A 14,562-nucleotide genomic window follows, 5' to 3' on the forward strand; every position below is an offset into this window, starting at 1 on the left:
AAAGGAACGGAATGGAAAAAAAAAAGGCATTTCTTTCGCTAAGAGGATTCAGAAACACAACGTTAAATGTTTGGGTCCGGCTGCTTCACTAGTCAGTTCTATAAAACAAAGATTCTTTTTCCTCACCTAATTTCATCAACTTTATCTCTAGAGGTGCAAACATCGGTTAGTCGGGTTTTGGAAATACGAGTTACGGTTTCATAACCAGTTATAGGTCAACTGTGAGATTCAATGGTTTCTCTTTGCTTTTTTTATTTTTAACACCCTGTTTGTTTCATTTGCATTTTAGCCTATGAGAATCGAGACTTGATAGTTATGAGCGGTTTTGTTTTTTTAAAATGATGAGAACTAGATAAGTAGTGTAATCAAATTAATACACCTAATACCTATTTATACTAAACACGTCATGACAACTGGGCAAAAGCAAGTTTCTAACCACTGTAAAGCTGTTTGAAAACGGTTAAAAAAGTATCCCTAACGTTAATAACCAGTTAACTGGTTATTAACCTATTATAATTAACCATTTCGATGAACTAGTTTCTAATCAGTTCATGTTCAAAAATGCCTAACCGAACCCTAACCATGATTAATATCAGTTTGTAACCGATTTCTATTTGGTATGATCAAACGGTAAGTATTTACATCTCTATGTAATAAGTTGAAAAAATGAATAGGATAAAATAGTAAAAGTGATCAAACCATATAAACACAAATGACAATTTTACTCTATTATATTTATTTTTTAGTAATTAGTAAATACATATTAGTCATTTCACACTACACTAAGGCTAAGTTAGTAGCGGCAATAGGGGTAACGTTGGGCGAGAACCCCCCCCCCCCCCCCACACAGGAGATACGAGGGGCTATAAGGTAAAAAAAATTATTGTTTTAATAATATGGCTGTTGGTTCAACAGTCAAAAAATATAAAAAAAACTAACTATATATATATACACATACATGTATTCTTCTCCAAAAATTTCATACTTCATCTTCAATATTTTCAATCTTTCAAATAAAAAAGACCACATCTCTTCTCCAAAAACACTTATGAAAATAAATCCTAGAAACAATCCAACATGCATCATCCCAGGCTCTAAAACGGTCGAAGACCTCGTCTTCGACAAATCCGAGCACACCCGCCACACCCTCCGATTCTAATAACTTCCACCTCGTTGACGAAGAGAAGGAAGAAGCGCTTAATTCAAGGGACGACGACATACATAAGTTGGCTCGACCCCGGTGAGAGGAAGAAAAAAGAATGGAAAAAAATGTGACTGGTTCGTCATCAACACGAGCCGATGTGAGGGCCCGCGAATAATTGCAACAAATAGAACGAGACGACTACTAGTACCTCGTCTCATAGGGGTACCGAAGAGTCCAAATTATTGAAACAACAACGATTAAATAAATGCACAAAGTTTTGTTTTTTTTTTAATGTTTTTTTTTCCCAGTAATTCTTTTTTTTTTTTTTTATAATTTTAATGTATTTTATTTATTTTATTTAATACAAACGTGGTTGAATGAGTTGTAATCAATGCATATAATGGGTCAGAATTAGGGGTGCAAACGAGCCGAGCCCAAGCTCGAGTAGGCTTGAGCTCAGCTCATTAGAGCTCTGCTCGTTTCGAGCTCTATTTTCAAAGCTCGAGCTCGGCTCGTTTACTATTTATCAATTATTTTTTGTATTATTATAATTATTTTTATATATTTTTTTCTATTATAATTTTATGTATAAAATAATATATATATTATTCAGTTATTTTTATTTATTTTTTCATATCATTATATATATATATATTTAAAAAAATTATATAAATGACAAGGTCGTTTAGGCTTGCGAGCCGGCTCGAGCTCGATAAGTGAAGCTCGAGCTCAGGCTCGGACTCGTTTATTAAACGATCTTATTTTTAAGGCTTGAGCTCGGGCTCGGGCTTGATTAAGCTCGGCTTGATCGGGCTTTTTAACGAGCCGATCTCGAGTAGCTCGCGAGCAGCTCAGCTCGTTTGCACCCTTACTCAGAATGGGTCAAACCAAAAAAAAAGAAACGATTGAATGGGTCAAAATGGGTTGACATTTTTTTAATGGAACGAGAAAAATGGAGGGAATTTTTTTGTTTTTTTTTTACTTTTTTAGTTTTTGATTTATATTTCGAGTTATGATTTTTTAATTATTTTTTTTGAATTTTAATGAGGGGTTTTTGAAATAGGTCAAAATGGGTTGAGATTTCAGAAACCCCTCGTTAAAAAATTCAAAAAAAAAATAATTAAAAAAATCATAACTCGAAATATAAAATTAAAAACTAAAAAAGTAAAAACTAAAAAGTTTCCTCCGTTTCGTTACAAAAAAAAAAAAAAAAAAACTCAAGAAATGTCAACCTGTTTTAACTCGTTTCAATCATTTTCTTTTTTTAGTTTGACCCATTCTGACTCATTGTATACATTTTATTACAACCCATTCAACCTAATGGGTCACATTTTCCACCCCTACGTTAAGGTTTATGAATGTAATTACACTTAATTTGATTCATAATATGCCTAGGGCGGGTAGCGGTAAATGAACCGAACATTAGGTGAACTGTTTCTGTTTCTGATTGTAATGTGTTCGTTTATGTTCGTTTTTGTTTGTGAATGTTTATGTTCATTCATTAAAGGTTTTTTATATGTTTAATGACTTTTCTAGTCTTATCATATACATTTAAGCAAAATTATGAGCTATAAGAACATTATGTATGAGTATTATGTGATTAATTTATACAGGGATTACTTCATAGAATAGTAACCAAGTTTCAGTGTTGTTCCAATCAGGTCACTGGTGTAAAGTTTTGTTCTATTTGGGTCAGTTAACCTTTATTTAGTGTCTTAATCCTAGATATTTGACCTGGATAACAGGTTATATAGTTTTTTTTTATTTTCAAATATTTTGACATTGTTTAATATTTTATAAAATTTGCAAAAAAAAAGTAAAAAATTCAAAAAAATTATTTTAAAATTGCGAAAATGTGCGTAGCATCCAAAAAAAATTACGGTGTTATAAATAACATTGGTATTTTTTTTTTATAAAAAAACCGTATTTTTATAAGGAAATTGGTGAAGTTTTTTTCATTATTTCAACTTTTTTTCGCACATTTTCGCACATTTAAATGATTTTTGTATTTTTTTACTAAATTTTAATAAATATTATGCAATGTTAAAATATTAAAAAAAAAAATAAAAATTAGATAACCTGCTATCCAGGTCAAATATTGACGATTGAAACACTAAATAAAGGTTAAGTGACCCAACTAGAACAAAACTTTACACCAATAACCTGTTTGGAACAAAACTGAAACTTGGTTACTATTAATTAAATAAAAAAGTTGACCGTTCTTGTTAGCCAGATCAAATAAAACTTTTCTTAATTAGGTTGTAATGTGTTCGTCTACGTCCGTTTTTGTTCGTTCATAAAAGGTTTTTTATATTTTTAATGACTATTTAAGTATTATCATATAGATTTAAACAAAATTATTAGCTATAAGAAAATTATGTACGCGTATTATGTGATTAATTACTTGATAAAATTAGCATTTAGCAACTATTAACAAGCATGCACCACACGCTTAACAATTGACTTTAGTTACTTAACACGCAGTCGAGGTGAGTTTCACAACCCCTCTCTTTTACTTCCTCCTTTTGGGTGAGAAAGCATGCACAAATATTTTCGATCTTGTAATATTGTTTTATTGCATGTATACTTGGTGTATTTACCAACTGAAAGCCTTCACACTCATCGGACCCTTAACTAAGGTTAACAGGCATGTAAATTTAACATATATAAATTTTATAAAGAAAATACGAACCATTCTTGTTTAGCCAAATTAAATAAATTTTATTAACTAGAGGTGTAAACAAGCTGAGTCAAGCTTGAGCTCGACTAGGCTCGAGCTTGGCTTGCTTAACTTACAGAGAGCCCAAGCTCGGTTCGTTTCGAGCTACATTTTTAAAGCTCGAGCTCGGCTCGTGAGTAGTTTTTCAAGCTCGAGCTTGGCTCGTTTACAACTTTTTTAATTTATTTTTATAAACTAATAATTGTTTTTGTTAATATGTTTTTATTATAGTTTTATATATAACATAATATATATTATTTAGTTATTTTATCGTAATCTTATATATAATAATAATAATTATTAAATAAGTATATATTAAATAAAAAACTATATAAATAATAGACTCGTGAGGCGGCTCTAGCCCGATAAATGAAGCTTGGGCTCACTTATCAAACAAGCTTATTTCAGGCTCGGGCTCAGTTCTAGCTTTTTTGTGAGCCGATCTTGTGTAGCCCGTGCTTGCTCGTTTACACCCCTGTTATTAACTAGGTAAACTTTTTTTAGTCATCCATCTTTTAGGCTTATGCATGCTAATAATAATGTGCAGGTGTCCAGTTTGCAGAAACTATAAGGTATATCTATTTCACTATTATTCATTTTATCTCAAAATAGTATACATTTTTGTTGTGTTTCTTATCTTTACTTTTGCAGCCTCAATATGAGAAGGTTGCTAAGCTTTTCAATGGAGCAAATGCAGTTCACCCTGGAATAATATTATTAGCAAGAGTAGACTGTGCTAATAAGGTATCATTACTTCAATTTTCAGTTGCTGTTTTTATAATGTATGTTAGTGATTGGTTCACTTTAAATACATGTTTGGCAGTACAGATAAATATAAAACTTTGTCTTAAGTTCCATATTTCTCATTATCCGATCCTGTTGTGGGGCCCGTCTTCCAAATTCGTTGAATGCCATTGGAATGGCAAAAGAGAAAGAAGTGAAATTATTCCTGTTGCTGATGGAAGGACTGCGGATCGCCTGCTAAAATGGATCAATACTAAGTTAACAAGGTATTTAGCTATTTATGAAGAGACAAGGTGCCGCTTGTTTTTATAGAGGTAAAATGTCTGCGGTCTGCAGACCACATCTGCAGACAGTTGTAGAAGAAGATGTTGACCAAACCTTTGTAGTCTACAAGAAGACTGGTTGTTTTTTTAATATTTGTAGACTGCTAAAAACTTGGTGGTGGTGTACGAACCGTGGTAGTGGACGGTGGTAGTGGTGGACGATTGGTGGTAGACAATGGTGGTAGGTGGTGAACGGTGGGGGTGATGGACGATGATGGTAGACGGGGGTGGCGGTCAGCGGTGGTTGTAGTGGACAGTGGGTGGTGGTGGTGGTGATGGATGGTGGTGGTGGTGGTGGGTGGTGGGATGGTGCTGGTGGAGAACGGTGGTGGTGGTGGTGGACGATGGGTGTTGGTAGGGTGTGAAGATGTTTGAAGAAGTTGGATATTAGCTTATTTTTTAAGACCGTAAAAACACTTTTTAGGTCTTTTTTTAAGAAAAAAACAAACTGTCTTCAGAGGCTTATGTCTGCGCGCCCGTTTTGACCGTCGTTTGAGTCATGCAAAAACCTAATTAACCTAAGCAGCTAGGGTAAGTCAGCTATCGTATCCACCAGGAGTATGTGGTCAGTGTTAAGGGAAATCAATTTCTAAACTTATGAAGTAATTCAATTAAAGTGCTGATCACACTAGCAATTGGTTTATATGTTGTAGCAAGCAAGCAGGTAATCACGTGTTCAATCAATTAACAAAGACAAATCACACCCGGGAATCCAAGTAATTAACCTAACAGCAAACTCATGCAACTTAACAGATTAACAATCACTGATTAACACCGATTGACTAACTAGACAAACCTTAGGCATCAACGCTTACTAACACACGGCACTGGTTATCAAACAGTCCCTGCCAGTGTGACTCAACTAAGGGAAAGCGTATGCTTCATCACATTCAACTAGTTAAAACAATCCTATAAGCAATTATCATAGCAACTGGCACAATAATCGTTCTGATCGAAATAAACCTAAACCGACTGAGTGCACAATAATACTAGACATCAATACTCATAGATTAATCAAAGATCATTACAATCAATTCATTCTAAATACATGAGAAAAACTAAAAGATACAATACTCTACATCCCGGGCATGACTCGAAGAAACTAGCCTCGCATCGGCATCTCTCGGGCCTCGGTTATGATATGGTAGGCCATGTAGGACACTTAGAGATGATTGGGGATGATCGGGACTTGCTCTTTTGCTCTGGAAATCGCCTGGAAGGTGAAGAAATCCGTTTAGGGTCATCAAGAACGTAATATAAAACAAACCCTAACTTTCACGATTCTGGGGACCATCGCGTAGCGCGATGGCCTCCTCTCCTGGTCCATCGCGCTACGCGATGGACCAAAATCAACCCAGGAACTTACAGGGCATCGCGTAGCGCGATGCCCCACCTTCAACACCCATCGCGCTACGCGATGGGCCTCTTTTCTCAGCAACTTCGTTTAACTGCCTCGGTAAGCGTGCTGGACATCCCGGGTCTTCATTCCATGCTCATACAGGTCCAAATTAAGCGCGTTAAGTACCTGTGACCTGAAACACAATAAAAATGTATGAAGTACCAAAGTTCCTAAAATAAACGAGTAAAACAAATACGTTAACCCAAATAAATATGTACAAATAAACCGAACATCAGCCCGCAGACATAAGCCCATTTCAGACCTTTTAAGCAAAAACAAACATAACTTTAGTAAGCAGTATGATTGCTATACATATGCGTGTGATGTTACTAAAATTTTGTTTTTTTTTTGTATAGCTCGTATCGCCTTGAAGACGAGAAGTTTTTTCAGTCGAATGTCTTAGAACCGGGACAGGTTAACTATAAAATGAAAATTATTTTTTCGAATGTATCAGGCAAGTGAGTATATCTTAAAATGTGTTAGATTGCACGCGCTATATATGACGTTGAAGAAGCCACGAATGCTGCATTTGACATTATTTTGGAAAATCAGGTTTTCTTACATCTTTTTAGGCTTGTAAATGAACCGAACGAACACGGACGGATTATGTTTGTGTTTGTTCGTTTAACTTCAACCGAACAAAAGACTGAACAGAATAATTTAACGAGCAGGTTTTATTGTTTGTTGTTAAGAAAATGAACATGTTCTTGTTCATTTATGTTCGTTCATTAACAGTATAAACGAACGGTTCACGAATGTAAACAAACGAACATAACTGAGCTAAAATTGAAAAGTAATGTGAAAAGCAATGTGTTGAGCCTAAATGGTTATGAAACTAAACTAAATTGTAACGGGCCAAAAAGTTTTTTATGAATACATTAACGAACGTAAACTGATGAACTTAAACAAACGTAAACATAATCCGTCCGTGTTCATGCTCGTTCGTTTGTTAATAAATGGACTTCCGGCTGAATGGTTCACGAACTGCTCACTGAACATTTGGCTCTTTTGCAGGCCGATATCTTTTACTTGCTACTTCTGTTTTCCCTGGCAGATTAAATTTCTGACTACAAAAACTTTTTTATGTGAATCTTTGATAGATGATCAAATCGGATACTCGAGTTACATTTATAAAGTTTTTGCAGATTATGGTTGCTCATAATCCTTCCAGGAGGTTTGTATCTATCTACCTTTTCTTCATTTGGATTTTCTGTTAATGTTATTTTATCGTTGATTATGTATATGTTACACATATATGCAATAAGGTGCCGAAAGGGAACTGCTGAAATACTCGTGAACTTTGACGATTTACACCCTTCGAATAATTTGTCAGTTAACAAAGGTGAACATGCATACCTTTCAGATTTGTGGAAAACAAGTTCCTCGTGGATATTGGGTAAATATCCGCTTATGTATTTTTTCGTTAACAAGGGTATTCTCGTCATTTCACAAAAAGTTTAACATAAAACATATGGTGTATTAAAGTAACAATTTTGACAAACCGCAAGGATGAAAATGAAAATTATGAAATTTACTTGAGTTTAAATTATCGTTCCGGTTTTTGAAATGTAGATGTTTTGTCGTGGCAGCCGGGACGATGCTAGGGGCTTCAGGTACGCAACCGACTATACTTCTTTTTTCAGTTCAAACCATTATTTTCTACACATTTATGAGAAAATAACAGAAATATGTGGCTTTATGCAGTTGTGGATTATGGGTTCTGTTACATTCACTATCTGTTAGAGTCGACGATGAAGAAAGCCCGCTGGCGTTTACTGCAACGTGCGATTTCATTCACAAGTTTTTCATCTGTGAAGAATGTAGTCAACATTTTTATAAAATGTGCTCAAGGTAATCACCATTTTCATAATCTTTTCATAATTTGGTGACTATTCATATTAATATCTTAAATGGTTAAAAACTTCTAGTGTCACAACACCTTTCAACACGACACGCGACTATGCACTCTGGCTGTGGTCAACACACAACAAAGTCAACGAACGAGTCATGAAAACCGAGTCATCATTTGGAACCGGTGACCCCAAATTCCCAAAAATAATCTGGCCTCCAGAAAAACTTTGTCCATCTTGTTACACAAACCAAACAAAACACAATATTATCAACTGGGACCATAATGAGGTGTTCCAAGTTCTTGGTTAACTACTACGGGCCCATGCTTGTGAGCCGTTACAGGGACAATGACTCGGTGATCACAAGCCATGTGGACACCAGCTCAGAAGATTTGTTAGCCTCCAGAAACGCGGTTGCAGTGCCTGTGGGTGCGGCTATGGCGATTGCAGTGGCTAGCTGTTTGTTTGGAGCCATGGCTTACATTTGGCGGTCACAACAGAGGAGCCGGAAGTATTTTTACACACCTCGTTTTATAAAGAACGTTTAATTAATCATAATCGTGATTGGATTGGGAGATTCGGTCTAAACTTGTTCCAAACGAATTTCAGGCCAAGGAGAAGCTGGAGCAGAGATTTGTGATTCGTGCACGATGATCAAGTTGCTGAAACGAGTAAACATTTCGAGCTAGAATTGAAAACCAAATGGCAACACTGCCTCAGTGTTGTTTTGCATGCTCTTGAGGTTATTTTATATTTTTTTTAATATATATGGTATGTATAGATTAGTTGATCTCAATAGTGGTAGTTGTTTCGGTTAGTGATGATTACTTGATATTCTTTCCGGTTATGTTTTCTCTTTGTATGTGTTATTTTCTATATGCCGAAAATGTTCCGTTGGTGCAAGCACAAAAATGAACTCCCTTTAGCATATTAGAATATGTTAGATTTGTATGAGTATTTTAAGTTGGGCACAGGATTAGTGTTTATCAGATTTTGGTTAATAGAAATCACAAGCAGTAGTTTTGAAAGCATCTAAAATCATAGACGAGTCACTGTTGGTTAATCATCGATCTGGTTAAAGTTTCGTTAGTTTATTAAAGAATAATTTAAACTTTGTTAGAAAGTTTTGTTGGTATAGTTAGGGTACAAAGTGTAATTAGTAATAATTAGTGTATTAATTTGTAAATGTTGTAACTTATACCGGAACTTCGCTTCCTTTGTGAAACGACACACGTGTTCGGATGTAACCGCCGGCGAGGCTATAAATACCTCCGGCCACCACCATTGTAATTATCCCGTTTTCAATTACAAATCAATAATACAATTCGTTCTTGTTTAATTGTTGTTATTTACGTTTTAATCATTTTATTAATCGATCCCGAGGCCTTCAGTCACAAGACGGTTTGGGTTGGTTTTAAGCTCAAATTGAACAATTGGTTTATGAGTTTTTGAAAACTATTTGGTTTCGGTTTTGATGTTTTTGTTTATGCATTAAGTGCTTGAAATTTTTAGGAAAAAGAAATTGGCACAAAGAGAATGAATCCGGATATAATTGTTTTTGTTAATTAATTACTATAATCTAAATTATTTGTGTTACACTATTTTGTATAATTTTCTATTTTTGAAGGGAATTGAATTTATAACGCTAGACCAAAAACTCCAAATGTCGGTTCTATGCCCCCGCAATTTTTTTTTACAGATGAGAGTGTTTTCGATTTCCATAACAAGAGCTTTGATTCAAAACGACTCACTTGTCGGCTTCTAATGTCTAATGAGGTTCATGTTAGCGCCTACTAATAAACCAAGATAAAGGAAATGTGCTCCACATCAGTACCAAAAATTCGACTATGTTCAAGGATTACTCTAAGACCAGTTTCATTTGGAAGAAACGGAATAGCCTTTCCAACTCTTAACTGTTTTGCGATCGCCATTCTTCTTTTACGATTACATCATGTGCATAGGATAAATTAGAAATTTGAGCCATTTTGTAGTGACGAATCAGGAATTTTAGCCAGTGGGTGCAAAAAAAGTCGACCTAGAATGGCCCATGTCAAACTAAAATGAGTCAAACCAAAATGGATCGGGTCAAAAAATTACATTAAATAAACTACGTATAGAAATGTAAGCAACAAGTTTCATTAACTAAAATAAACAAAACAAATATAACAATTGGCCTCTCCGTGATTTCATCTTTTGAAAACGGTTAATTACAGCTTTATTTGTAACACTTGCAAGCGTTTGTTTTTCAACAACTACAAATTATAAAGTGTTACATCTTTCGTATTTTCGCACACCGTACATACATGGAATATGAAACATAAGACACCTTTTCATATCCCACTCTCGTATAAGTTGCAGATTGCAAATTTTCAATTGTTGAGATGGTTAGACAATTGAGTAATCTGAGGTTTATTGTTATTTTACAACATAAAATTAAACTTGAGCTCAAAAAGATGGCTTTGGGGCACTAAAAAATTAAGAACGAGACACTTGGATTTGAGCCTGATATACTAGAAGTTTATAAAGGAAACTATATATTTGAGGGGGGGGGGGGTGCCTATACATTCCCTGACCAAACACTATATCCGCCCCCGCCATTTTGTATGTTTGAATGCCATAAAATATTCCGAATGTGTAATCTTGTTTGATGGCCACATTCAAAGCTTCTAACCAATTATGAATAGGAAACATCACAAAGGATAACCTTGACGAACACCCCTTTGCGGACAGAGTTCTTTGGTTGGAGCCCTACTTACATGTATAGATGACCTCGATGAATGTAAAGATGAGAAACGTGTTTCATGTGTGGGAAGAGTTTATTTCGTCACATTGTTTGCTCTTATCGATAATCGAGTCTAGTTTGGTCTAGAAAGTACCTTTAACTTGCTTTTACCCTCCAATCCAAAAGATCCAAACACATCATCATTAACTAAGATAGAACAAAAGGATGCCAAACCAAATAGTTATTTGCAACTTGTTTGTTATAATAATGTTAATTAGTCGAATGATTAAGAAAATAATACCTCATACATTAACCAGTATTAGTCATTAATTTTTGCCAAACCCCCTTTTGCTAATCATGTTTTTGATGTCATTTTCCATAATCTAATAATCAATTAGTTTAAGTACACCATTTTATAAAAGAAATGGTTCTAGAGCACACAATGAGTTGTAGATAATATATATATGCTCCACAAAGTGTTTGAACTCTTGATTGACCATGCCATGACTATCAAGATCAATCATATCAAAAAGTTATTACCAAAAGTAGCAAATGCAAATGTGTATGTGAAGTGTTTCATGCTTAAAAGACATGCAATAAGAATTTATAATGTAAGCAAGTGGGTGTTTCAACATAAGAGAATCTTGATCTCTTCAGGAGAATGAGGGCCACTAAGTTTTCTCTTTAAAAAACTTTATTAAGCAATATTATATATTTAGACTCCACATTTAGTATCCTACCATATGTGTAGTGGGGGCTATAAATTTATATGTGTAGTGGGGGCTATAAATTTGAGGAGATAAATGTCATGTGGCATCTAGTTAGTAAATGGGAGATTTTGTTTTAAGGTTTTAGTGATGTTGTAGCTCAATATATGCATGCATGCATGCATACATACATACATACATGCACACACACACACACATATATATATCACACATAATAAAATAATAATATATTAAACACAAACATGGCGACAACCCCCCCCCCCCACACACACTGTTGCCCCCTCTTATCGCCCATGTCACCTCGGTTTTGCCGCCACACTACATTTAACCTTAGAGACTTTCAGAATTATTTGAGATCCACTTGCTAAAAGTTTAAATTAACGTGAACTTAAACAAGCATGACCAAACTCGAATATATTAAGGCTTATTCAATAGACGTGCTTGGGCTTGAATTTGTTCATCCTAATGAGTTTAAACACATTTAGTACTTATATTAACATTATATTATTTATATAACAAGATACGAGTTTGAATAAGTTGGCCCAACACCCTAGATTCTGTGCATGAAGAGCCTCGTGCATCAATCAGGTTTAATATATGTGTGTAAGAACTAGGGTGAGTTTTGAGAATGATAAGAAACTCGTGCAAACCATCAAACTTTTTTTCATATGTATCATATTTAATTATACATACCGAAAAAAATATGTCCGATTCGACTTCCTACACATGTGTAATCGCGGTTGCAAAGAATGCGTGAGTAGTAAAATTTACATGTGTAATCATTGGGCCCACATTTTGGCAAACACGGTTACATATTGTAAGAAGTTGACTTACGTAATTTTTTTTATTTCCGTATCTATAATTGCCATATAGTATATAAAAGAGAGACAGAATTACAAATTTTGTCCTTTAAAATAAGACGAATTACGGTTCGTGTCCTTTTCTAAGTTTCCTTGCAGGCGGTGTACTTTAAACTTTTTTTTCCTACAAGTTTTGTCCTTTACGCTAACTGGGTTAGAAAAAGTCAGTTAAATCCCCTCACGTGAGGCGCATGTGAGGGCATTTTGGTCTTTTTGCCTACCCTGCAACAACTTCTTCTTCTTCATTTTACAGATCTTAAGCTTCTGTTTCTGTACAAAACCCTAATTCACTAATTACTTCACTCATCACTCTCAAACCCTAATTCCCAATTTTCTCTCAGTTTCCTTAAAAAAATGAGAGAAATCCTTCACGTTCAAGGCGGGCAATGCGGCAACCAGATCGGAGCCAAGTTCTGGGAAGTGGTGTGTGCTGAGCACGGGATTGACGTCACCGGAAAGTACACCGGCGACTCTGAGCTTCAGCTTGAGCGAATCAACGTGTACTACAATGAGGCGAGTGGCGGAAGGTTTGTTCCACGCGCCGTGCTGATGGATCTGGAGCCTGGAACCATGGACAGCATCAGATCTGGCGCGTACGGGCAGATCTTCCGGCCGGATAACTTTGTGTTTGGACAGTCTGGTGCGGGTAACAATTGGGCCAAGGGGCATTATACTGAAGGCGCTGAGTTGATTGACTATGTGCTTGATGTGGTCAGGAAGGAGGCTGAGAACTGTGACTGCCTGCAAGGTATATGTTTATTGTGATTTGTTATGGTGTTTCAAGTTATAGATCTGGTGTATTTGTATGTTTATTTGTTTGATAGGAATGCTAGATCTGTGTTTTATATGCTAGTTGTAGATCTGTAAACTGTATGAATCTGTTAAATGATGTTGTGAAGCAGGTTTGCTGTAAGTTTGACTTGGTAGAAAGCTAGATCTATTGTATTGATTGACTAGTAAATGAAGAAGAAGAAGAAGTTGTTGCAGGGTAGGCAAAAAGACCAAAATGCCCTCACATGCACCTCACGTGAGGGGATTTAACTGACTTTTTCTAACCCAGTTAGCGTAAAGGACAAAACTTGTAGGAAAAAAAAGTTTAAAGTACACCGCCTGCAAGGAAACTTAGAAAAGGACACGAACCGTAATTCGTCTTATTTTAAAGGACAAAATTTGTAATTCTGTCTAAAAGAGAAGAACTAAGGGGCTGTTTGTTTACATCTGAAGGGAACCATTCAGATGAAAACATCTGTTTCATTCAGACTTCAGACTGTTTGGTTCCAGACAAAAAGACATTTGAATAGTTAAAATTGGGTTTGAATCATTCAGACTCATGTTGTTGCTGGATGGGACAGAGGTTTATTCAGATCTGGCTCATTCAGATCTGAATGAACCAAACAGCCAGCTTGATAGTTTAGACGAGTTTTTGCGGCTCTTAAAATTCACCATACTTCTCATGATTTGGACGAGTTCCTTGTACCCTTCTCTTTGATGCGCTAGGGTTGTATGCAGTTACTTTGACAAGTAAATCACACTTCCATTTTTACTATAGAGAATGATTGATTTGGAGAGGTTCGATTTAATGAAGATGATGAACCATATTTGCAAATTCAACAAGGCATTTATGTTAAGCATTAATCATTAAAGCCATATAAGATAGAAAATAATGATAATTGGACGAGAAAAACAAGATCATCATTAGAAAGACAATAGTATTCTTTAGCGGAGTGTTGTTATTAGCGTATGGAAACCAAACAATCAATTGAAAATAAAACATTTGAATAATCAATCAAACAGTGGTGAACCTGGAATTTCTTTCTTTAGATGCGATTGAGAGATATAACAAATATTTTATGAGGATGAGGTATTTTTACGTATAAATAACACTGAAAAAATCTTTTTATAAAGGGTGGTTGTCCCCTATTCTCATAGTGTAGATTCCATGTCGATCATACCCCTAAAACATTACATTAATTCGAATTTTATTATTATTATTATTACTATTATTTTTCTTGTTTTCTTTTAGTTGTCTTCTTCTTTTATCTTATTATTATTATTATTTTAAAAAGGTATTTT

General features: G+C 35.1%; 1 protein-coding gene and 1 pseudogene across 1 annotated transcript; both read left to right on the plus strand.

The window, feature by feature from the left end:
- Positions 1-4,402: 4,402 nt before the first annotated feature.
- LOC143572899 (sulfhydryl oxidase 2-like) lies at positions 4,403-8,819 on the plus strand (annotated as a pseudogene).
- Positions 8,820-12,843: 4,024 nt separating this feature from the next.
- On the plus strand, positions 12,844-13,978 carry LOC143572910 (tubulin beta chain-like). Its single transcript, XM_077057940.1, has 3 exons — positions 12,844-13,237; positions 13,392-13,398; positions 13,816-13,978. The coding sequence occupies exons 1-3, from the start codon at positions 12,844-12,846 to the stop codon at positions 13,976-13,978; spliced, it is 564 nt and encodes a 187-aa protein (XP_076914055.1).
- The last annotated feature ends 584 nt before the right edge of the window (positions 13,979-14,562 follow it).

Source organism: Bidens hawaiensis, unplaced genomic scaffold, assembly GCF_021521415.1.
Source record: "Bidens hawaiensis isolate Kalapana, Puna unplaced genomic scaffold, B.hawaiensis_p1.1 tig00001382_1, whole genome shotgun sequence".
NCBI lineage: Eukaryota > Viridiplantae > Streptophyta > Magnoliopsida > Asterales > Asteraceae > Bidens > Bidens hawaiensis.

Excerpts from the sequence above, each read along its gene's own strand:
- LOC143572910 (XM_077057940.1), top strand. The coding sequence starts at position 12,844 with ATGAGAGAAATCCTTCACGTTCAAGGCGGGCAATGCGGCAACCAGATC.